The sequence below is a fragment of the Frieseomelitta varia genome, unplaced genomic scaffold, assembly GCF_011392965.1.
Source record: "Frieseomelitta varia isolate USP_RPSP 00005682 unplaced genomic scaffold, Fvar_1.2 scaffold_371, whole genome shotgun sequence".
NCBI classification, from domain to species: Eukaryota; Metazoa; Arthropoda; class Insecta; order Hymenoptera; family Apidae; genus Frieseomelitta; species Frieseomelitta varia.
Window position 1 is genome coordinate 771,581 of NW_025110114.1, and position 25,736 is coordinate 797,316.

General features: G+C 33.5%; 1 protein-coding gene across 5 annotated transcripts in view; it reads right to left on the minus strand.

Moving 5' to 3' along the window:
• Window positions 1-721: 721 nt before the first annotated feature.
• Window positions 722-25,736, minus strand: part of LOC122531003 (sodium channel protein para-like) — a 40,309-nt gene continuing 15,294 nt past the window's right edge. For 3 of the 5 annotated variants that reach the window (XM_043658519.1, XM_043658521.1, XM_043658520.1), the window contains 6 exons: window positions 21,362-21,539; window positions 16,994-17,026; window positions 8,275-8,430; window positions 7,486-7,691; window positions 4,156-4,284; window positions 722-1,311 (listed from right to left, as the gene is read on the minus strand). In XM_043658519.1, the coding sequence (XP_043514454.1) occupies window positions 1,173-1,311; window positions 4,156-4,284; window positions 7,486-7,691; window positions 8,275-8,430; window positions 16,994-17,026; window positions 21,362-21,508 (810 nt within the window). In that variant the 5' untranslated portion in view covers window positions 21,509-21,539 and the 3' untranslated portion in view covers window positions 722-1,172. Of the gene's footprint in view, window positions 1,312-4,155; window positions 4,285-7,485; window positions 7,692-8,274; window positions 8,431-16,993; window positions 17,027-21,361; window positions 21,540-23,301; window positions 23,509-25,736 lie in introns of those variants that run through there. The other 2 variants (XM_043658522.1, XM_043658523.1) reach the window with 2 other exon arrangements.

Consider the following 25,736-nt stretch of genomic DNA (forward strand, 5'->3'; position numbering starts at 1 on the left):
TTTTTTTAATTTTAACAAACAAGACACCGCCTTTCATATTCAGCGTGTGGAAAGAGAGAGAGAAAGATAGATGATATAGGACCGACTGAAAGAAACGGAAGGATCATCGAATAATATACAGAGTGTGTTTCTGCAATAGCGATACAAACGATTAGAATGTGATGCCACGTGGAAAAATAAATCGACGAGAAAGAACGTCTTTTCCTCTCGTTGTTTTTCTCTTTCGAGAAAATTGAATGGGAAAGTTTGTCGAGTAGGTACTATTTGAATTTAATTAATTTCGAAGCGAGGATATATTCCACGAGTGCGAAAATAGGAAAATTGGAAAAAATTTGGAACACGATCTTTTTTTGATAAAAAAAAGGCGCTTTGATTGCCGAGAAGAATTTGAGTTAAAAATTTATTAATTTGAATAATTTATATGTACGGAAAATTTCATTATAGATACGCAACCTTTGAGAATCATTGCATTCGTCGATTATTCACAACACAGTGTGGAATTAGCCAAAATCAAGCACACGTGCCTCACAAATTTTCCAACAATTTTTGCCAATTTTCTGAGAAATTGTTGACGTTATTCTTTCTTCTCAACATATTTTTGTACGTGAAACATCATAGCCTGACCAATTGCATCACGATTTCGACAACACTCTGTATACGTATGTATTCTTCTTTTTTTTTTTTTTTTTTATATATATACATATATAAAAGGAAAAGAACGATGGAGAAAGATGAGGAACGAAGGACAAGACAGATATGGCTAGCAGAAGATCATGAACAGCTGATCGTTTCTTCCTTTCAATGATCAATAAATTGAAGAAACGTGTTCGATTCGATGAGAATGATCACTGAATCAATGATCGAAGTGAAAGATGGGAGGCTGGCGAGCAAAAAAAGTGGCGCACAAATAGTACATGTACATGTGAAAGAGTAGGGTAGCGTCTTGATCCAATATTAAGAGATTAAAACAGAGAGGTTTTATATTTACTGAGAGAGAAGGATAGAGATAGAGAGACAAAGAGAGAGAGAGAGAGAGAGAGAGAGAGAGAGAAAGACAGACAGAGAGAGAGAAAGAGAGAGAATAGGCGTTGTCGGTGATGATGCGAGAGAATGTGTGTGTAAACATAGCGAGCCGCGGCAAATAGTGTGTCTATAAAAAAATGAAATAGTCTCTAAGAATCTGCGACTACACCCAATTGATCTATTTCTCTAAGCATACCTGGTACAATAGCGACAGTCTTCAAGGCTCGGAGGACTCGAAATGTCCTAAGAGCGGCAAGGTTGCCTAGATCTATGCCCATCGTCACATAACTGCAATACACCCGAACATCACACACATTACAGTGATACAAACAAAAAAACAAAACGATTTTATAGAAAAAAAAATATAGAGAAAGAGGTAGAGAGAAAGAAAAAGAGAGAGAGAGAGAGAGAGAGAGAGAGAGAGAGTGGGAGAGAGGGAGAGAAAGGGAGAGAGACAGAGAGAGAGAGAAGGAGAAAGAAAGGTAGAAATAGAGGAGAGATAGAAAAGATAGAGGTAAAGAAGGAGAGAGAAAAAGAAAGAGAGAGAGAGAGAGAGTTGAAGAGAATAAGTAAAACAAGTAGTTAAATATAATACTCAAACGATTACTCGCTACCAGATTTTTCTATGGCCTACCAAAAAACGTCTGCTTTGAAAACTGCTGGTATAATAATAATAATGATAATAATAATAATAGTAATGAAAATAATAAGACCATATGTATATATAAAATGTATATACGCTTACGGATTCGTGTGTGTGTGTACATTTTATATATAAATATATATATATATATTTTACAGGTAGCTATTACTGCATGCACTCGATGTCGCTCGATATGCCACGGTATCACGGGAATCTAATTATTTAATCACCTTCTTTTTGATTGTCTTTTCTTCTTCTTCTTTTTTTTTTTCTTGTTCTCTTGTAACAGTGATGATAATAATAGTAGTAGTAGTAGTAATAGTAGTAACAGTAGTAGTAACAGTAATAATGACAAGGATTAAATTCTAGTTTCATTAAGGTAAATGGAGCATGATAGTGATATCGTTCTCGTGATGCCGAGTCGCAAACGGATACTCGTTAATGTTTATACGATACACGTAATTTGTCCATCTATCAACAATTACGTAATATATATGTATATGTTAAATAATAGGATGTATATGTATGTATACATACACATACACACACACACATATATATATATATGTATATAATAAAATTTACTAAATCTACCACAATTAATAATAAATGGATTCGATCGTATCGACTATTATATATATATAAATACATATATATATATAAATATATATATAAATATATATATATATATATGAATATAATTACGCTATTCTAATCAACAATTACAATGATGGTAAATAAAAAATAAATAAATACTCTGACTGTAATAACTAGACATAATAATAATAATAATAATAGTAATAATAATAATGATAATCAGAATGGTAATATAATAATAATAAAAAAATCTCTAATCCCTATCTAAATTAACTAATTTATGTATATTACCTATTGAAACGTATATTTGATGTAATCGTGTAACAGTACGTATCCATGTCGATATTATATGTATGTCGTGTGTACGTATGCGATATACATATATATATATAAATATATTTTGTACGTGTTGTATTGTATATAAGTACATGTGTGTAAATGTGACAAGAGAAAGTTTGAATAGTATAGAATTCACACTCGCTACACAAATTCGTTTCTTCTTTCTTTTTTTTGCTTTTTTTTTTGCTTTTTTTTTTTAATGTAGCCAAATATTATATTATATGTATTACATAGATATCTATGTCCCATAATTCGAGCAGATTCTAATCTCGTGTATTAATTAGCTTCTCTGCGCCAACTCTGGTAAACGGGATCGGCATGATTTATTGAAAATCGGTGTGTCGACACGGTTGTGTGGTTAAGATCGTCATCGTGTTGTACGAATCTACCCGTGAAACTATATAAGTAACACAGGAAGAAAGAACAAAGTGCTCTTCAGTTCGATCGAACTGAAATCTGACACGGAATATTTCGAAGAATATTCTTGTCGTTCCATAATGAAATACTTAAAAGCATTTGAAATATTCGAGATGTTGAAAATATAATTAATTCAATGTATAAAGTATTCGTAAAATAAAGTAAACACAGTTAAATTGAAAATTTAACTTATTCTGAACTTTAATCGCTATAATTGTTAGTCGACAGAAGGCTAAATAAATAGTTAAAAAAATCCATAGTTAAATTATTCGTGGTAAATTAGGAAGCGACATAGTTGACAACCATAGTTAGGTAGATTCGTGAGTAATTCTTCGGCTAAAAAGCGTGAATTTTATCTCTTTATGTCTTCTCCTTTTGTTTTTCTTTTTTAAATAATTCAATTCTAGACGCGGATTGCCTAGAATGGATGTTTTCCTCCATGGAGGAAATTAAGTTTCCACCGTGAACTTTCCGAAGAATCAATCGACAGATTCGTCGAAAGGGGAAAAACTCACGCTTTCGTGAGACCCAGCAGATCTTAATACCGCACGACATATCGACCTTTATGATTTTTTTTCTTTCGAGTGACGATTTATGCTTCCGGGCCAATTTATGCTCAATTTATTTTATCCTCTTTCTCGTTACGTCGGATGTTGCTCTCGGTTAATCTTAAAGTTCGATTGTCCCACGTTCGTTACTTCTTTATCATTTCTTTTCTTCTTTTCTCTCAAGTTTCCTTTCTTTTTAATTAGAAAATATACAAATAGATATATATATATATATATATATATATATATATATATTTAGAACCGAGAGGAGCAGATTGTTATTACTGATAACTGAAGAATCTTTCTCAAATTTATATTACTAATTAGTGTTTCAGCTACTTGTACAATACTAACTTTCAACAGTAAACTTAAGACTTTTTACAAGCTTTGCAACATTCTCTATCGTCACACGCTGTACTCTACCGTTCTCATCGTTTTTCTTTCTTTTCCTTTCGCCGTTCTTTTCCCCGGTATCGTTCTCTAAAAACGGTTTTCTCGTTTGCTCGTGTTCGTCACTTTCCCCTTTTCTGTTTTCCCTCCTTTTCGTTTCTTTCGTTTAGTTAAAAAAATAAGTTTTTAACTACTCACGCTAAAGCTATAACTACGAAGTCGAGCCAATTCCATGCATCTCTAAGATAGGTAAAAGGCTGCAGAATGAAACCCCTCGCCATCACCTTAACGGCGGACTCAAATGTGTAGATGCCCGTAAATATCACTCTGAAAACAACAAACACACCACTCAGCTTTTTAAATGTGATTTCCTTCTTTTTTTTTTTTTTTTTTTGGCGCGCGAGTCTCTCTCTACTATTTACTTGGCCTAAGTGTGTTTCTCCGACACATCACGGTGACAAGTCGCATCAGCGACACACCCACCTGGCAAAAAGGACATGAATACACCATACAGTTCTTCGAGATCTGGTTTAATGCTAATTGAGGAGTTTATAACTTTTCATTCAACTTTCCTTCCCTTTCTCTAGAAATGAAATTGTTGTTTAATGTAAATTGTACCTTTTTACTGAAACTTTGATTTCCTTATTTCCTGTTTTCTAGGGATAACGATAGAATCAAGTTTATCGCGAATTAAATCAGATCCTACATTCTTTTTTTTTCTCTGTCTTTTGCTCGAGCTTTAATGCAAACTATTAGGAAAATAGAATTCATTTAGGATAGAATCGTTTTATGAGAAATAATCTTTCTTTTTTTTAATATTTATTTTTTAAATATCTTTTCTTTTAAACTGTGTAACAATTGTCATGTTACAATATTAATTGCAACGTACCTACTTCATCCCATCGCTACTAATAAAGTAATAATTCTATAAAAATATCGTAATAATTCTGAGCCAAAAATTGTAAACGTACCAAGAGGATATTTTATAATTCAGTTTTAATTATTATTACACCTTTCATATTGTTAGAATTTAACAACACCCGTTAGATTGATCTTTCTTGTAATACCTTTTCTCGCGTCCTTGTGCTATATTTTTATATTCCTTTCTTGGCATTTTCGTATTGATTTTTTTTTTTTTTTTTTATTACTAAAGCTACTTATTCGGTTTTTTTCTTTTTCGCAATACCTCCTTTGTTCCTGCTTGAATTCCTGTTCTGGAGTTCTTGCATGTCCTTTTTATTGTTGGACATTGCTGAAGTGTTGTTACGCTTCTTTTATTACTGGAATCTTTTTTTTTTTGAGTTTCTTTGTATCTTCTCTCCCATTATTAAAGTTTTCTTTCTTACCTTCTTTCTATTATTTTCTTTCTATTACTGAAATTCCACTTTCGGGAACTTGAAATCACTCTCTCGCTACTGGATTTCTTCTTTCACTCACGTTCCGTAGAGTTACTCTTTAATAAGTGAGACATCGTTACAAATCTCGCTTTCTGTTCGTTTTCTTTCTCATTAAAAGTATAATTAATTAATAAATAACTCCCAGTCTGTGACACATTGGAAAACAAAAATCTGAAAACTCGCGTCCAAAAAGTCAAGTATGGTTCGTCTAAATAATCATTTGAGTAATACAAAATCTGTTTCAATCTTCATTTTCAAACCACATACGGCGCTGAATATCAGTAAAATAATTCAATCTGGTATATCGTGGAGACGACTATAAACACAAGTAATTCAGGCTTATCTCATGAACCTTTGCCAGTGAGCATGATCGCTTTTGCTAAACTAGGCGATAGCGTCCGATCGCTATCGGCGTCTAATTGATTACAGATCGCCGTAGACAAGTTAGCTATCGTCGAGCAGGATCCGAGCGAACAATTTTCTTTCTTTGATCGAATGAACGAATCGTTCGCGTAACAAAACAGATGTTTCATTTCTTTATTTCTTTTATTTTCTTTTTCCTTTCTACTCCATTCTTTCTACAGTATTTGGACTGCGGATGTTCGCTGTATGCGAATTGTAAAGTTCTTTTCGCGAGCATAGTCACAGTAACTCTTTTCGGATTAAATTTGGTTTAACGAAGAAAAATTATTTTCTATTAATAAATATTTTCTATTTTAAAAATTATTTTTAGAAATATTAAATATTAAAATTTTTAATATTAGAAATATTAAATATTAAAAAGGTTTTAATTTTAAAGATATTAAAAATATTAAAAATATCAGAAAAATTATTTTCTATTAGTAAATATAAGTTTTATAATAAAAATTAATTTAATTTAATAATAAAAATTTTATAATAAAAATATAATAAACTTAACGATTTAATTATAGAAAGAATTACGACTTTTTAAATACTTTGCAGACATTTTGTACATTTGTGTACTTATTTACAAATTTCTCATAAATGCATAAACATCCGCAGTGTGGCCATATTATTCGCACAGATCGCTCACGTATCTACGCTCTACCTCTAGAGAGACTAGAACAAAACTTACCAACGGTTATACATATTTATCACAGTCTCTACTCATATATTTAGAGCTATAACACGTAGAACATTGCTTGAAATATCTAGACTTTGTAACGACGTGTACTCGCCGTAAGCGTTTGACGATTCGTACTTGAATTCAGTTAATTAATTCAACTTTAGAAAATATTTATAATACGTGAAGAATTTACAAAAAACAGAGCAAAGTTGAATTTGTACGAGATTTAATTCGATTCATCTCCGGCTTAGGCTCGCAAACACGCTAAGCTACGTTGATTCACAGTCACTGCAGAGCAAGCGTAAATATATAATTGACTGGGGAAGTTAACAAAAATTTAAGTAAAAAAAAAAAAAGAAAAAAAAAATAGATGGCAATTTCCGACACTTCGACACTGCTCTTTAATCTCGAAGGTAGTCGTGGAATTTTTCTCAAAGTAGTTTCAATACTTAAAAATCTATATGTATATACTTCCAACATGTAAAAAAATATATTGTTGTAATAAAATTGTTCCATTAAAATGTACAAATTTGCTTCCATCCATTCAAGAATCGTACAAAATCAACGATTTTGGTGTACTTAAACCCAACGCACGAGTTTCGATCTTCCTCTAATAAATAGCGCAACTTGGAAATAGAATATTGCAAAGCAGCGTAAAGCTCGGTTCGTACGTATACCGAAATTTCGTTTCGTAAAGATGGACTTTGAAATTCGTAAAGAAAAATTTGGAAATCGTCAAAGTTCAACACCTTCGATCCTCAACATTTGCAAAGAAGCAATTTCCTTCATTCAAGTATGAACATTCGAGATTCTCAACAATTCAATGCGAAAAAAGAAACTTTCACAGTGATCGACACTCGTGCGCGTTGCAGCCGCGTTCACGCGCGTAGAATGAAAAAATGTGGGCGGGGAAAAAAGACGGAGATGTGAACGAAAAAACGGGGTGCGTAGGCAAAGATCAAAGTAAATCAAGTTTTCGCCATTGTTTCGCTAAGTCGAGGGTGCAAAGGGGGATGGAGAGAGAAAAAAAAGAACGATACTCACTCCGTAGACTCGATGGTGGGCGTAGTGGGCATGATCATGAGTATGCAGTTAACCAATATTGTAGTGATAATGAAGAGGGAGAACAGTGGGTGAACCAATATGTAAATGGCCACACGTCGTATTGGGTTGAACGGGTCGAGGATCCACATCGCATCTGTCGCTGAGAACCTGAATATGTCTTTTCCCTTGCTGATGACGACGAAGGTCTGGTTAAAAAGACAGATAATATTAGTTACAGTGAGGAAACAGCAGGGCCGACACAACCCATGAGCAATCGTTACACGTACAATAGGAACAGTGTTGCATTTCTAATTAGAATCTCTCGTTTAGCATCTGCCTCATTTTTTGAGGCACGTTGACATCACAAAGTGTTTTCCCACTTTTATCCAACATTTATTACTACGACGAGTTAAACATTGAAAGAGACTTGAATTTAGAGAAACAAATGAGTAGAAATCTGACAATACTAACAAATAATACAGAGATTGTACTGAATGAAAGATTTGATCTCTCAACTCGTATTAATAGACAATGGCTCGAATTTCCAACAGGATGTTAGAAATCCATCACGAATTATTATTTTCCACCGTAAATTCCCCTCGAAGGAATTATCCACAGAACTTACCAAAATATATTCGTTCAACTTACCAAAAAACGCAACGCTCTCTTACGACATCAACTTAACTTAAACGCTATGAGAATTCGTTTCTCAGGATTAATTTCTCTTGCAGAACGCGCAACAATGTGAAACCCGAATTCTCTCCGGTTTTCGTAATAAAATATCGATACCCTTTGGTTATGATAGAAGCTATCGATATCCTCGAGAGGTGTGGAGGCCAACTCGGGTGGAAATTCGTTGTGCAGTCGGACCGGGATCGGTGCTCCTTGCTCGAGCATCGGATCCGGCTGAGGACCCTCGTCCTCGTCCTCGTCGTCATACCGAACCTGCGAACGGAAACACTCCTAAGCATCGTAAACTCCCTTACACAATCTACCATACTTATTACCATCTTGCATCGAATCATATATCATTACCATGATCATTTCTTTTCTCGTAAAGACGTGCTAGAAATTATATATACAGGTTGAAAAAAAAAAAAGATAAATAATAATTACAAACCCCCCTCCGCTACGTATTATTACTCGCGCGAGGATACAAATTGACAAAAAAAAAAAAAAAAGTTGAAAAAAAAAGAGTTGTCTTATCGAGAGTGACATCGGTGAAATAAATATTTCCAAGATATTTCGAATATATCTGGTGTTTAATTGTACAAAGAAAGTTGAACGTGTTTATGTATATTCACGCTGAGAGAGAGAGAGAGAGAGAGAGAATTGTTAGTGATTTATCTCATTTATTGGAAATATTCATTTTGTATTTTATATATATATATTTATACTTGTCGGCTATGTGTGCACCGGTGTTATTCATAACCCGCTTCTAGATCAGCTCTACGCGTTCCTAATCGTTCCACGGCTTATTATGCATCGCAAGAGAACGTCCCGAGCTTCTTTTCGCAGGCATTCTTTTCCTCAGCAAGCTTCTCATTTCATTTGACGACGGTACCACCTCCGTGAAATTTTGTCGCGGCTTTTTGTATCTCATCGTCACTGATTATTAGACAACGTTGATTTTTGATACATTCGTGTATTAAATTAGGAGAATTGGAAGATTCAGTTTGGCGTCACTGTCAGGATCTAAAATATCTAGAAAATCTTTTCTTGATGAGAAACAATAACCAATTCTGACAATTCTCCTTTATTATTTAACTATATTTTAGTAGACGTTGAATTAGAAAAATATTTTCGTTTTGATTCGACGAAAAACCAATTCTTTTATGGAAATATTGTTCAACTACATTTCAACATTAGAAGTATTTCATTTTCTCGAACGCAACAAATATAAAACACTACGTTTCAAAAACATAAAATATCGAACGCATATATATATATATATATATATATATTCCTCGCAAATAAAATTCTATCTACAGAGAGAGAATTTGAACAAGAGAAATCTTCATTTAACCGATCAATACGTACCATTTAATAATCCTACACCTCGTGTCATCGACTCTCGAATGCATTAAATATTTTTCATCTTCACTCGTCATGATCGTCACCGACTCCTCAAAGTCTAAATTACGACAACGTCCAAAGTCACTCCAAAAGTAAATTTTAAACGACCCACACTATGAAGTTGAACAGGTTTACCCGTGACACTTTTGGCTGCACGAAACGACTTAAAATATTAAATAATTATCGTCAGCAAGGTTTCATTATGGTGGTACGTGTCGCAGGTATAAGATATTCATGGTGACTCGCGACGAATATTACGGAGATGGTAACGTATTTTTGCACGTATTACGTGTACTTTGCCGATAGTACGACGGTTGCCCCACATTTCTCCCGGTTTCTCTCTTTTTTCTATCTTTTTTTTTTCTCTTTTCTTTCTTTCTTTTTTTTTTTTCCTCCTACTTTGGAAGCATCGGGAACATCTATTCCGCGTCTAGTCTTGAAAAGCAGCTATGGCGGCTAGTCGTATAGAAGGCGGCTATATGTATGTACAATGTTATATATATATATATATATATATACAGAGAGAGAGAGAGATACGTGTGTACAGTACGAAATTGGTGCTAAAAGCGGGTCGTGAACATACGAACCTGGATAAGGTCCACGTGATCTGCTCGTTTCCGCTCCCGTCTCCGCGAATTTTCTGCCGAGCGATTATTAGAAATTCGAAGTATGCCCACCTGCCTTTACCGTTGTGCTTCTCTTTCTTTCATTTTTATTAACACCGGAACCCTGCCGGATCTTCGTTGATCGCCATTTCGAATCGTATATAATTCTCTCGGTTTTAATCGTGTACAATGATGCATAGATCAACAAATATAGTTCAATTAATGGAGATATAGATTAATTGATCATTCTTCTACAGACTGAGCGTTATATAACCAAGATTTGAATGTTAATAATATATTAAATAATAAGATTAGATAATATATTAAATTAGATATATTAGAAAATAATATATAAAACAAGATTTAAGAAATAATATCATTTTATTTCATTATTTGAAAAAAAAGAAAAATGAAAACAAGTCTGTTGATATAGTTATCAAGACAAGGGATTTGAAGAAATAGAGTTCATAAACAAAATTAAATTAACTTCGTACGAAAATCGAAATTCATGTACGATTAAGTGTTCTATACGATTTTTGGATTCTTGAGAAGTATAAATCCATCTGTAAACGATATTAAGTACAGTAGCAAAGAGGAAACATTATCAAAATGGCAGCACTATAGGGTTCCAGTGTTAACCAGCCTCGCGTGAAAGCTTTGATGAGAATAATTGCACCATAAAGAAAACATATGAAAAATATACATATATACCCATCGCGAAGACTTTTCTTTTTTTTTTTTTTTCTCTCTTCTTAAAATATCCATACTCTGAGCGATATATTCCTCAAAGACTTTTTTATTTAAAAAGCTTCGTGTCAATCGGGCAAGAAATAATCGATCAAAGAATCTTTCGGTATCCGTCGTATTTTTGTTTCTCGGGAATCATTCGTCGAATAGTTTTTTGTAAGAATCGATTGGAAACTAATTAAATCGTGATCTAATCTAGGAAGCATTTCGTAAAAATTCCAGTAGATAATATTGTCTTCTGAAGCTATTATAGATGCACATACATGAACCTACTCCTAATAACAAGCTATATACTAAGATCGTTAAATATATATATATATATATTTATATGTATATGTATACAAGATTCTACCTAAATCTAATTTACACAAGCGAGAAGTGTCTGTCGATGAATATTCAGGCTGAAATTCACGGCCAGAGCAGAACACACGGTGCAGCAAGACACGTTCCTCATTGATCTTCTTTTTTCCCTTACTTTTCTCCTTCTTCATTACTCGAGAAGTTGAATGGAAACGTGACGAATTGCTTCGGAGATACCTCGTTAAGGACCACGTGACTACGTGACGCATAATTACGCGTGACATTACTCGCAAATTTAAATTGCGCAAATTAGAATAAATACCTTGCTACGCAAGAGGAATTTTCGTTATTAGTGCGTTTCGATTTGAAATCTCCATGACTCAAAAACATATTAACTCAGTGAATTATTTAGCGCTGATGTTAATTAATATCAACTGAAATTTTTTAAATCATAGAATCTAAGAGAACGTGAGTAACGAATAAATTAAACGATATGCTCTTGAAACATGATACTAAAACAACCGGAAGTCGATGATGTAAATTGGCCGAATGAAACCGTTGCGGTTAGAACGTTGCGTCGACGCAACGTTGGCCCTTAATAGGTTAAAGATCGATCTTCCACGAACTTTCATTTCAGTCTGCATTTGAACATCAGTTTTAATCCCACCCAGTTCGTGTCAATCTCAGTCACGACTATCGATCAACTTCTCGACTAATCTTTACACCAAAAAAAAAACAAAAAAANTTATTTATACAGAGAAAGATCTCTCTGACGCAAAATGATGTACAAAAAAAAAAAAAAAAAAAAAAACAAAAAAAAAAAAAAACAAAAAAAAAAGAACAGGAATAAAGAGAAAGAAAAATCGGCAAAAAGAAAAAGAGTCGAAAATCGATCGATGAACAACCACGAGATGATTCATCGTTCCGAGGTTCTCCGAGGCCGAAAAAAGTATCGATCGTCCCCCGAAGAAGAAAAAAAAAAAAATCGACGACACGAAATACGTTTCGACGAAGAAAGAAATCGGAAAAAATTCCACGCGATCGATGTTCTTCGATAAGAGAGAGAGAGAGAAAGAGAGCAGAGCATCGTCTTGTACTGCGACGTACCAAACGATAAATCAATACGATCCCAGAAGAGCGGCCCACGCCACTACGATCATGTGCGATTCGCTTGCACGACGCTTATGCTGCTGCTGCTGCTGCTGCTGCTGCTACCGAGGCGCGCAATTTAATGAATAAAAAAAAAAAAATAAAAAAGAAAGGAAAGAAAAAGGTTTATGTACAAAGAAATCTGAGCTGCAAGCATTGCGGCAAGATACACGGCATACGAATCTATAGAAGCGCTTCCAGGCGGCTGCGAGTTTCTAAACCAGACGTTGTACTGAGTACTTGACGAAGAAACAAGTCGGACCCACGCGAGCTTTTCACTTCTCGCGTGTTTCTTCGTCACTCGTATCTCTTCGTCGCTCCGGCGGATTTATCGTATACGAATTTACTCGTCTATTAACAACGTATTGAATTTGTTTCATTAACGAATACATATCTACGTGTACGTAGCTTTGAATTTGCGTAATTGTTCTCTAGCAACAAATGTAATAGATAATAAATATCTGATGATATTTATTGTAATTTCGAGAAATCATCCTGCGTTAAAAGTAGACATTTAAAATTAAAAGCATATCTACGTGTACGTAAAACCAAATTTTTTTTTTAGTTCGTTCATTTGTTTATTTAATTATTTTTTTTCCTTCATTTAAAAAGATAAAGTTTATTGAGGCCGTTCTGTGTAAATTGATATTTCTGTGAACGCGATTGACCCTTGGACTATCGGAGTCCGTTAATTTCTATTTAATTTCAAATTAATAACTGTGTTACACTTAAAATCGTGTGTTTGAGGATATTAATGTAATCTAATTTTAATCTAATTTAATTTTTTTCTAATACTGCAAAGGAAGATTAAGTTCCATTCCTATTTAGAACCAATTGTTAAACTTAAAATTGAAATTCCAATGAAGGATTGAGAAAAGAGTCTAAGAAGTTTGTTTTAACCATCAAATATCTAAGAAGTTTTAACCATCAAGTATCTAAGAAGTTTGTTTTAACCATCAAATCAATAAAACAGTTTTAAAGCGCGACCAAATTGAATCTTCGATTTTCTTCAATTTATTCGTTTATTATCTAATGGATCTTGCAATTTTAGAACAGCGAGAAGAACGGTCGAACTTTTTATATTTCATCCGATATTGGGTATTTTTAGTAATCGAACAATGTCGCGATTGATATTCATGTGTCTATGAATCGTTCACGAGGAAATAATTCTTCCGATAAGGAACAATTTCTCGGGCATGATCTTGAAAACAAGCCAAAAAGTCGTGTTGGAATATTCAATCAGTAAGAGATATCGACTATCCACAATTTATTGCCTCTTCGCCATTTCTTTTATCTTATGTCTCTTCTTTCGATATATTAAACAAGCAAAAAAAAAAAAAAAAAAAGAAAACAAATTTCGACTTTATATCGTCGCTAACAAATGGCTCGGAAGTTATTCGCAGTTAATAAAATGAAATAAATTTCTTCGCTAACTCAAAGGTTCTTTTTCAGTCGAACAGTTTCGCAAGTTTACAAATTTCAAAACAGAAAATTCCTTACGAATATTCAATGGGTCGCGACACGTTCCGACTTATTTCGCCAAGCATCGTGCGCAATAATTATTAGCTTAGCTCTCAGCAAGAAGCCTGTTCAAAATGCGTGTGTAGATCAATCGTGCGACCAAACGAACGCGAACGAATCATTTCGATCCCGTTCGATCGGCGTCTTTCTCCTTCTTCTTCTTCTTTTTTTTTTCTTTTTCTTTTCTTTTTTGCTGACGTACCATCGAAATTTCCATATTTACCTGACCCAGTGAACGAAATCTTTATTCTCGACTCTCTTTTCTATTAAACACGTAACGAACGTCTCTTTACCTTTTCTTTTTCCTGTTCAACTCGAGCAAACTCAAATATCGTCGACATCAACCTTCAAATAGTAATCGTTGGATTACAGATGCATGTACAAAATTTCGCGAAGCCATTTAATTTCATTCGGATTTTATTTTATCGTGCATTAGCAATGTAGATCGTGGAATTTCGTACTTTAAGAAAGAAAGAAGACACAAAATCGCGCGGAATGCAAATAATAAAAAAAATGTCCAATTCTCTATAAAATTCGGTACGTGAAACAGTAGAACACTCTATTTTTTTTTTTTTTTTTTTCATTTGCTATCGTCGTTCTTCCACTTTCAATCAAAAGTGCGAAAAATCTTGCGTGAAAATCCACGATCTTTTGATAAAATGTACGTACGTCGCGAGTAAGAGTTCCAAACTTCACCGCAAATTATTATTATCCAACGATGCTGAAGTTGAAAGTTCAAAATCGAGCAAATATCGAGGTGATTGTCACAGAATCGAAGCACAGGCAAGGCTCGTATCATTTTGTTGCGAGCGTAACTCGCGCTCTATAGCGTGTGTCAATAGCATTACACAAGAAGCGCGTTGTTTCTTTTGATAAATGGTGTGTCTAGCGTGATACCAACTTACATATGACACGTGTATATATACATGTGAGTGTGTGGTATTATGTGTTGCTCTGTGACCACGATGTAGCCTCGAGAGAGATCTCCTTCTTGGTTAATTGATAAATGAAATTTTTTTCCAGCATGAATGTAAACAGGAATAACGATCTTTGCTCGTACAACAACGCAACAAGCGATTACAAAGTTTACAAATTTGATACAATCTGGCGTACAAAGAAGCCGTGTACGTGTGAGAATGTTGCGACGAAAGTGGTTTTTGTATAATCATTAGGTACAGCTGCTCGCGATTATTATATATATATTCAGAAAAGGTTTGTACACTTTTTGAAGCGATACAAAAGACTGAGTTTCTTAAATAAATATTTTTGTAGAAATAAAGACAAGATTATATTTTGGGAGCATTCGAGGATTTTACTAAATTATTTATAAGTAAAAAAATCCACAATTATGATACTAATGCGTATAATATACTTATATAATTTTATATTAAATATATCTACAATATCGTAATTTATTTATTTATTTATTTATTTATTTATTTACTCGTCTTTCACGGGTAAAGAAAGAAAGAACACCCATTAGTACAAAAGTGATACAATTATAAAAAATAATATTAATTTCATGAAAGGATAACGACGAGAAAGACACCCCAAACAGAATGGATTTGGTTCTACATAAAATCTCCATCTCGAGATAACCAAACTGATCGAATTGATAAATTCGTATGAATTTATATCGACACACGGATATTACCTTAATCGCAACAGTCACTTTCGTCGCAACAGAACTCGACGTAAACTCGACGAGATACTTCGAGAAAAAGCTGACGCTTCTCAAACGTGGAATTAAAACTGATAGGAATACGAACAGAATCACAAGCGAGAATCGTAATTTAAATAAGACACAACACAGCTGTGAAATACCGTCGCGTGTTTATCAATTAGAAAACATCATGTCAACGACTCGTCATTTCGTCGCGTAATTCATAATATACCGCGAGATATATCGACACGTGGAAATGCGACAAGCACAAAGGGGAATCGATGTACACCGTGGCACTGGTGAAAATTAGGTGTCTCGGTGGGTGGACGTTGCGCATCATCGGGCAAGTGAGTGACAGAGGTGTGTACGGCCGATCGAAAATGGTCGTTTCGGCCAATGTAAAATGAGGATCGTGTGTACGTCATGGTGTATTTGTGTGTAGGATGCGTTTCGTGGGCCACGTGTGTGTACAGGCTGAAGTATCTGCAACTATCGTGCAAATTGACAGGGGAGATGATCTCTCGGCATCTCCAGACGGGCAAAAGAGAATTTCTAGAGTAAAAACGAGGACGTAGAAGAGAAGTGAACTGAATTATCATTAACAAAAGTATATAAAATGGACAAAGTGATTAATGTAACATTTTAAATCTTCCTTCGTCCGTCATTGTTGTGCAAAAATAAATGAAAAAATTGTAAATAAAATAACGTTATTCGATATCAGAAGGTTAATTTTTGTCATTGATATCATGGTAGAGTGTGATTGAAAGAGAGACACATTATTTTGTTAATTTATTATTTGAATAAATAATCTTCAAATTCGTCCTCGTGGTGAAAGAGCAATCATCGTCTGAAAATATTAAATTCGTTCGTTCAAATTGTTGCTTTGAAATCGGAACATGTTTATCACTGAGGAATTTGAAGATAATTTTCACTCCTTCAATGTAAAAAATTATTGAAAATGAATGTTATTCAAAGTTATAACTGCTGATTTACTTTTATTATGGTGAAGCATATACTCAACACATATTTACTTAAGTACTTTGATGTATGTATGTAACTTTCAAACCCAATTTAACTCAAATTAACCCAAATTAAAATCTCCAATTAGAAAAATATTATTCCATATCTTTCATTTATTTTTGCAGAGAGAATCATCTTTTGCACGATATTTTCAACTGCACCCAATATACACTACGTGTATATACAATAATCGTAACCATGACCATAAGGTCAAATAATATAAAAAGTTGAATGTCAAAGAGAGAGAGAGAGAGAGAGAGAGAGAGAGAAAAGAAAGAAAAGAAAGGAAAAGAATATTTGTATAGGTGTGTACGTGCACATGTTCATTGGTGATGTGATGTACGGTGTGTGAGTGTGTGTGAGTGTGTGTGAGAGTGTGTGTGTGTGTGTGTGTGCAGTTATTACTTAACGTGACGTAACGTCTTACTTCTTTTTTCTTTTTCTTCCGTCCAAAACCTCCCTGAAATTGGAGAAACGGAGAAACAGTGGTTACACACAGAGAAAAAACACAGAATACTGGTATAGAGAGTTACAGTGAGCAGGGACTAGGGTCAGGATGAGAAAGAAAATATAAAAGTCACTAAAAAGGGAAAGAATGGAAGAGCTAGATATCACTAGTGTATATATTGCTAGTTTATATATATCATATATATGTATAAATATAGAGGATCAGGATCATAAAGCCACGAATGTTTGAGAAATAGAAAGTAAGAGGAGATCGAAGGATACAGAAAAAAGAGATAGAGACAGTTAGAGACGAAGGATACGAAACAGAAATTACACCACTGTTCGCAACTATCTGGACAATTTAGTGAACCTAACACGAATTTTGTCAAAATATAACATTTCTAATAATTGAAAAACAGTGCTTGTTACGATATTTATACCTTTCACGAAATTAACAAATATCAATATTATTAATAATTATACATGTGCATTAAACAGTTTGATAATAATTTATCTCTTTTACAAAGAAGCAGGTAATTAATCAAGGTGCTTATCGATCTGAAACACTATAAGAATTGCGTGGAAATTTAGATAAAATTCAAACTCTTTAAGAATAAACAATTAAGAAGATCAAATTGAAAACAAAGAACTTTCAAATTTCCAAAAATCAATTTTATCTCACGATATTTTATGTTGTAATTATTATAACAGATCTTGGAGAATTTTACATTGTATTAATTATTATAACAGATCGTGAAGAATAAAATTTCTTCATTAATTTAATTTAATAATTAAATTGCACTCTACCTAGATGTGAAGAAATGTCCAAATATTTTTAAACAGTAGCGTACATACATATTTGTATAAAGACAGATAGATATACATATGTATATGTATATATAAAAGTTTCATGTACAGTTTTATAGAATTATATATGTATATATATATATATACATATATACGAAGGATATTCAAGCGAGAGGATTGCGGGATCAGGCAAGCTAGGGGAGAAAGGAGGATATCGAGATCGAAGCGTCCCAATTGATACCATCTCGCCTCTCTCTTTCCCTCTCTAATCTTACCCTACGGGGCTATATAAAAGAGACACTGAAAAGAAGTCCTGTCAATTAATCGGGAAGACCGAATTTCGCATTCGCAGCTATAAATTTCAAATTCAAAGAATTTGCGGTCTATATTTTCACTTTTATTTATCTTTTTTAATATCTTCTAATCTATATGTAAATAGAAAAATTTCGAAGATCTTTCCGATTATATTACAGACTCCGAATATTCCTTGAAGAACTTGTTCTACGAAAATTCTTTCGAAAACACTTGATTACTCCTCCTCGGTTATAATTATAGTCGTGATAGAGTCACTATAGTAACTAACTGTAAGAGAAATCAACATGGAGGATGTTTCACTAATTTTCTCACGGAACTTTTCTTTTCGAGTGTATTATTGATATCGGTGTTTACCTCTTTTCGTTTCAAGAATAAAAGCATAACGAAGAAAGATTTTTAATAATATGAAGCATGGAAAATAGGTAACGTAGGAATATGGTAAAAATATTTCGTTAAATTTAGTAGAAAATAAGGATATATCGCGAAATTACTCGCGAAGATTTCTCGTAAAATCTAATGCACGTGTTGGAAGCTAGGTTAGATACAGGTAGATATTATTGACCCGTACTACTAGAATGCGGCGGAGAGACAGTCGCACAGTGCAAGGGGAAGCAGAGCGTCTATAGTCAGACGCGCTCGCCAGAACTGAAACGTAACTAAAATCACACTTTCCTCTAAATCGTCTATATATAGGCCATTATTTCAAGATATCCTTCAAATAAACGTTAATCCAGTATCTGAATAATGCACACGGAGGACATAAAAAACAAAGTAAAGAACTAACAATAAAAATAAAATGTCTGATAATGAAAAGATAAGATTAATAAGAATTTTGAACGACGAACAAACGAAAATACCATGAAAGAAAATGACTCTCCGAAATGATAAAGGGGAAACAAAGAAAATAAAATCTCTTGAAAAGGGAGAAGACGTAACACCGATATGATAAGTACATTGCTGAGAAGATCGTTCCGTAATCAATTTACCTAGTGAAAGACCCAGCATAATTAATACCATTTATATATGTATATAAGGTGACTACGTAAGTATTAAGAGAAAAGGGGCGGGGGAGAGAAATACTACAACACAACGAAGAGCACAGAGGGAGAGAGAGAACTACGACACAGCGATATTTATGTATGTATAGAAACAGGCACAGATAAGTGACACTGCAGACATCGAGCTCGTACGCGAACATATCTTTGGTATAACACAGAAACAATACATTACTCGACGACAGTTGTGTTTAATATATGTATGTATGTATATATATATATATCATATATACATATATTTATACATATATATAGACAAATGTAGACAGAAGTCGTCGATAGTATAGGCATGTATTTTCACTACGTACAACAGTAAATCAAGCAAACAATCAACGCGACGAGGGTAGCGACAATCGGTTGTTTACAAGGGGGTTAGGTAGAAACACTGCAGCTTGACATGTAATTATGTATATATATATATATATATATATATATATATATATATATATATATATATATATATATATATATATATATATATATACGTATGCATAATTATATATATATATATATACATAACATGGATAGACAGATATGGTATTGTGAAGATGAAGAAACAGATCTCGCAAAAATACGGCACTGCAGCTACGCAAAATAAAGGTACGACCAGAAAAAAAAAAACGGGGAAAAAAATGAAGAGTAATTGTAAACGTCCATAGAGCCTCACGGATAACACCGTGAATTAATTACAATACTTAAGATCGATTAACATCCTATCGTGGAGAAATTGCTAACTAATTAAGGACGTATCCAATTGATCATGGAAATAAATTTATTCGACATGTGTGTTAATTGTAAAATTTAACATTTGGAAATTTTGTAATTTTTTTCTTACTTAACTACGTCGTTTTTCAGTCAGACTGGTCGTTCTTTCGAATTTTCGACGATATTTTCAACGTAATCCATTTTCCAGGACGAGGAGATGCTAATCGATTCTTAAACGAAGAAACGTGATTACTGGTGGGAAAAAAAGAAACCATTGGTAAACGCACATAATTTAGCGATGCTCGTACGTTCGAGGTCTCGCTATAGAGATCTGTAAAGTAGAACAACCTGTGTATCGATGTTAATAAGCACGTTACGTAGAACGATCGTAGGTGTCTTCTTGGAACTCGTCTGAACTGGAAACGCGAGTCACCGGCATAACGTGTGCTATTTCTTTTTCGCTTTTCAAATTCGATGTTTTTTTTTTTTTTTATTCTTATCCTGCGTAAAAAAATCGAGAGATTCTTTTTCGTTCACGTTACAGTGTCAATGGTCTTGGCCATGTGAGATTTTACGTGGATCACACGTAAAAAAAAAAAAGGAGATGTGGTTTTCATTTTATGGGAGATTGAGTTGGATGCTAAAATCGCTTGTTCTCGAATAATCGACGAAAATGATTCACATACGTTCGAGTAACAAAAATAGAAACTTCTCGTATCAACTTCTTCAGTTCCCTGTACATTAAGTTTAAGCTGTCGCAACATGAAATTTCTACGAACTGTTCCTTTGAAATTTCTGTTTCCACTGATTGTGAGTCACTCATTTCGAGTGAATTATATATATATATATATATATATATATATATATATATATGTATCCGACTGAAGGAGTTGATAAAATAGACTGCAGATGTTTATGCAATTTAATATTTTTGAGAATGTTAACAGACATTTATATTTGTACACTCTGATTCAGAAATTTAGAACAAATTTAGAATTTCAGGAAAAGAAATTAAATATAAATATTTCATTTGCGATATTATCTAAAAGTAATCAATTACATTTGCAAGTGAAACTCGTAATTACAATATTTACCCAGATTTAAACGATTTATGCATCTCATCTAAAAAACAAAAGCTATCGCCGAATGAGAATGTACATTCATTTAAACATCCGCACTCGATTGACGAAGTCATCGAAACCTTTTCCACAAAAGGCAAGCGAACGAAGAAGACGCTCGTGAAAATTGTTCGTCGATTAAATCGTCGTAAATCAAGGTGAAACTCAAGAGTAATGTAAATGGATCGTTTCGTAATTGAAAATGTACGATTCGATTGAAAAGTAAACAATTACAAAACGATGGAAAAGAAAATAATGAATCGTTAGCGACCGGCCAGCGACGATCCTTTTCGAATCGAGGCTCGCGACACTACGTGTGCATGATGAACGTAGAGTAGACGATCTTACCTCGCCTTCCGCTCTCTTCTTCTCGAGCTCCTTCTGCTTGGCATGTTCCTCGGCGATGCGAGCCTCGATCGCTGCCAGGGACTCCCGCGTGAACGGACGGAACAAACTTCTTTCTTCCTCTGATACAGAGTCAGAATCTTCGGACATTGTCTAAGCTGCACACAGCTGAGCCACCTTCCTGGACACGACAATTATTGTTGCTCTTTAATTCAGCAAATAATCAATTATCAATATTCGGCCGTTATTAATATTTCAGGTAATTTCTCAGACGTTAAATGTTAAATAGTCTATGTGCAAATTATAAAGTTTCTTTGGTATTTGGATAACATCAAGTGATTGGCGATCGTTTCACTTGTTGTAAGAAACAAGTGAAAGTATATACACTGCCGTCCATAAGTCACCGAAACAGTTACTAGAGCACAGATATACTTTTCTGGATTAATTTTATTATACAATCTTGTTATATGTACTCTATTTACTCTATTATATAATAATAAACAAAATTGATATTTAACGTGTATGGTCTGAATAAATATTTCAAAGTATATCAAAAATATGTATATATATTTAAAAAATCAAATCGATGTATTTTGGGACAGAAGCCTTCAGAAATATGTCCAAAATCAAAAAAGAGGCTTATGGGAGAAATTAGAAGAAGCGAGCAAAGAAATTCATTCCGAAATATTGTTAAAATTAAACGAAAGTGTGCCACGGTTTTTCTGGCCTTCATATTTGCACAAAGTTATAAGATACATTATATGGTAAGATTTTTGACATATAGAATATGACTTCTTTTTGATTTTGGAAACATTTCTGAAGGCTTCTGTCCAATTCATCCCAAAATACATTGATTTGATTTTTTAAATATATATATACATATTTTTGATATACTTTGAAATATTTATTCAGACCATATACGTTAAATATCAGTTTTGTTTTCAAGTATTACTATAAAATAAAGTAAATAGAGTATGTTATATAGTCTTGTTATATAGACATAATATAATATTAGTATATTATACAGTCATAATATAATATAATATTAGTATATTATACAGCTATAATATTAGTCTATTATACGTCTATATAACAAGACTGTATAACATACTCTATTTACTTTATTTTATAGTAATACTTGAAAACAAAACTGATATTTAACGTGTATGGTCTGAATAAATATTTCAAAGTATATCAGAAATATGTATATATATTTAAAAAATCAAATTGACGTATTTTGGGATGAATTGGACAGAAGCCTTCAGAATAATAAAATTAATCCGGAAAAGTATATATCTATGCTCTAGTAACTGTTTAGATCAAAATAAGCAAGTGACTCCGGTGACTTATGGTCGGGAGAGTATGTACGTGCAAGATAGTATCGTTCGAAAACCTATCGAGTGTAAAATAATATAAAACTTAAAACTTATTGTTTCTCAACGAGTGATTTAGGTTAAATTTATTAAAATTCATCTAATCTGTTCCAAAGCACATTAAATAATAATAGTTGGCGCACAAGTGTTCTTTATTTCGCGGCAACGTTTGTGCACCGTACTGGCACAAGTGATGTCATTCCTAGCTAAAGTTCAAGTGTTGAACTTTCGCGTGACCTCTTAAAATGCATCGGCAATAATACCGTTTCGACATTACTTATCGATTTCTATATCTCGAAGCACGTTTCCAAATTAATATTTCGACCCGCATCGATAATATAGTAAAACTTCACTGACGTATATTATAATAAACACTCCTAATTCTGGAATCTATCCTACGTTCGTGCAATCTATAACTGGATTCAATTAATCGGATACTAGCTAAAATTTCTCTCAAGTAAATACAAACACGTGTTGCCCCGAGTTCCTCAACGATGTTGTATGATAGAGTATAATAGAATAACGTAAAAGTTTAACGAGGATAATATAAATGTTTTGACTCTGACTTACCAAACACGTGTTGCTTGCTCAGGTCGTTATAAGAAACTAATTCGTGTCAGTCTATCATTATGAAAAATTTATAGAATTTAACAATTAAACAATTTACTCCAGACAATTTCTATCTAATTTCTAATCAAAAGTTCTATTTTTTACACTTGTACGACTGCTTCTGGTTGAACGACTCGATCACTGCAACTGTTTAACATAAACGCGACTTAAGACGTTTGTTCTTAACACACACAACGTATGTTATCATTACGTAAGACGCCGAGTCAGCGGTGGTTTTAACGTAGTATGGACATTTTTCTACGTTTCTTTGATAACTGGTAAAAATATTTACATTGCACGGAAATGAAGTCTTTCAAAGTTATCTTATCGAGACGCAAATATCAATATATATCAGTTATTGTACGTATATTAGTTATTAGTTATATTTTTTTGTTAACTGCTATATATTCTCTATGTACAATGAAGGATAATATAATGATAAAGATAATTGAAAGGATTGTTCTTCTAAATCAATATTATAATTAACATTATAATATTATAAATTGATATTTTCCTCTGAAATTTTGAAATTTACTTGTTACAATCTTGTGTCAAGTTATCCAAGAGATATCAATAAATCTTTCTTTTGAATTTTTCTATATCTCTCTACATATACATACATACACACGCGTATAAGTTGACAAGTTGAATAACTCACAACAGCAACAACAACAAATTGCAAAGTAAATGGAAAAACCAATAGTGGAAAGTGATCGTAGGCATTTCTTTAAAGTAGATGGATATTCGCAGAGAGGCTATACACGACTCTAAGGAAATTGTAGGCTGAACTTATTTCTATAATGGGATGGCACACTTCGAGACCCTCTTTCCCAACTCTATGTCTCAGACCACTTAGTAATAAACTTTATGATGCTACGATATCGTAGAATTTCGTGTTAGGTTGTCACGAACGAGAAGAATTGCAAGAAAATGTGTGTAGGTACGTACATTTTATAGCTCAAAACACTTCAAACTTTTGATTTATATTCAATTCTTTGTTCCCTCTCCAAGAACTGAAATTGCCTATTGTTACATCTCTAAGAAGCTTTTCTCAACTCTGTAAGACCTCTGTATGCCGTAAATCCTAAAAATTTCTCCCTTTCTCTCAAAATTCACGCGAAGTTAGAATTTAAGAGAAGCAGCCAGCACTTTTCACATTTTAGAAACAGAATGTTGTGTTACAGAATGCTGAGTTACTGTGTAATTTTCAGAAATTTTCTTTCCCTTGAAATTCTCTTCTCTTTCAAAATTCTTCCAAAACTAAAACTTGTTAGGTTGAATTAGTAACAGTAATAATCTCCCTTCCTTCTTCTTTCGAAATTCGCGCGAAATTGGAATCCAGTGGAGTTTAATTTAAAATTTTCCCCAATTTTTCCAATCGGTTGGCCGTAACGAAAAGAAAACTCCATTGAATTCATCAACGCTACAATAGATTACTGTGTTACGTGCCTGATGGATTGAAACATCGATACGCAACAAAGAAACTCCAACTTTTTCCCGATCTGGCAGATCTGTCGCGACACCCTGATTTGTCTGGTGCACTTAAAAATTGGAACACCGCCAACGCGAGTTTTATTCGCATTGAAACGCGAAGCACCGTCTGGCAGGATCGGCTCCAACTTAATTATTAAACATTGTGTTATTGAAAAAGCTATGAACAATGTAAGAGATAAAGCCGAGCTTAAGTCACAGCGACAAAGCACGAAGACACTAGTTGAATCTGATGAATGCTTTTGTGAATAAGGAACTAGATCGGAAATATAAGGTTGTGAATTCTGTATTCAATTGAAGAATGCCTCGTCTCGGTCGGTTGAACGATTACAATTTACAATACCTCGCGGCGTGTTTTTTAATATCATTCGCTGCTCCGACTGAATTATTTGTTGAAATTAATTTGCGGAACGCGAGGAAACTGTTGTAAGAATAAAAGAAAATTTGAATAGCCTACCCGCAATTCAATGTAGAGCTTCATCGATTTACGTAACACCTAAGATTCGCTTTAAACGAACAATATAATTCCATAAATAGGCACACTAATATCTAGTTCCTGAGAACGCTTGTAAGCAGAAATAGAAAGCCCATTAAGTATGCATGAGATTTATCGAACAGTCAACTTTCAAGCTCATTCAATGTCCTCAAAATCGCGTTGGAACGATCAAATCGTTGAAAACAAAGAGACGAAAGCTATTTATTATTTTGCTTCTCAACCGCGTATGTTTGTTTTGTATGATACATGAATAAAACAAATAACTTCTCTTTTTTTATATATATATTAATAATATCGTTTCATTCAAAAGAATGTAATATATGTGCATATTAACGTATGTAAATACTTGGAGATAAATGACACTAACTCGAAAATAACTTGAAATTACCAATTACTTTATTACTTGTTG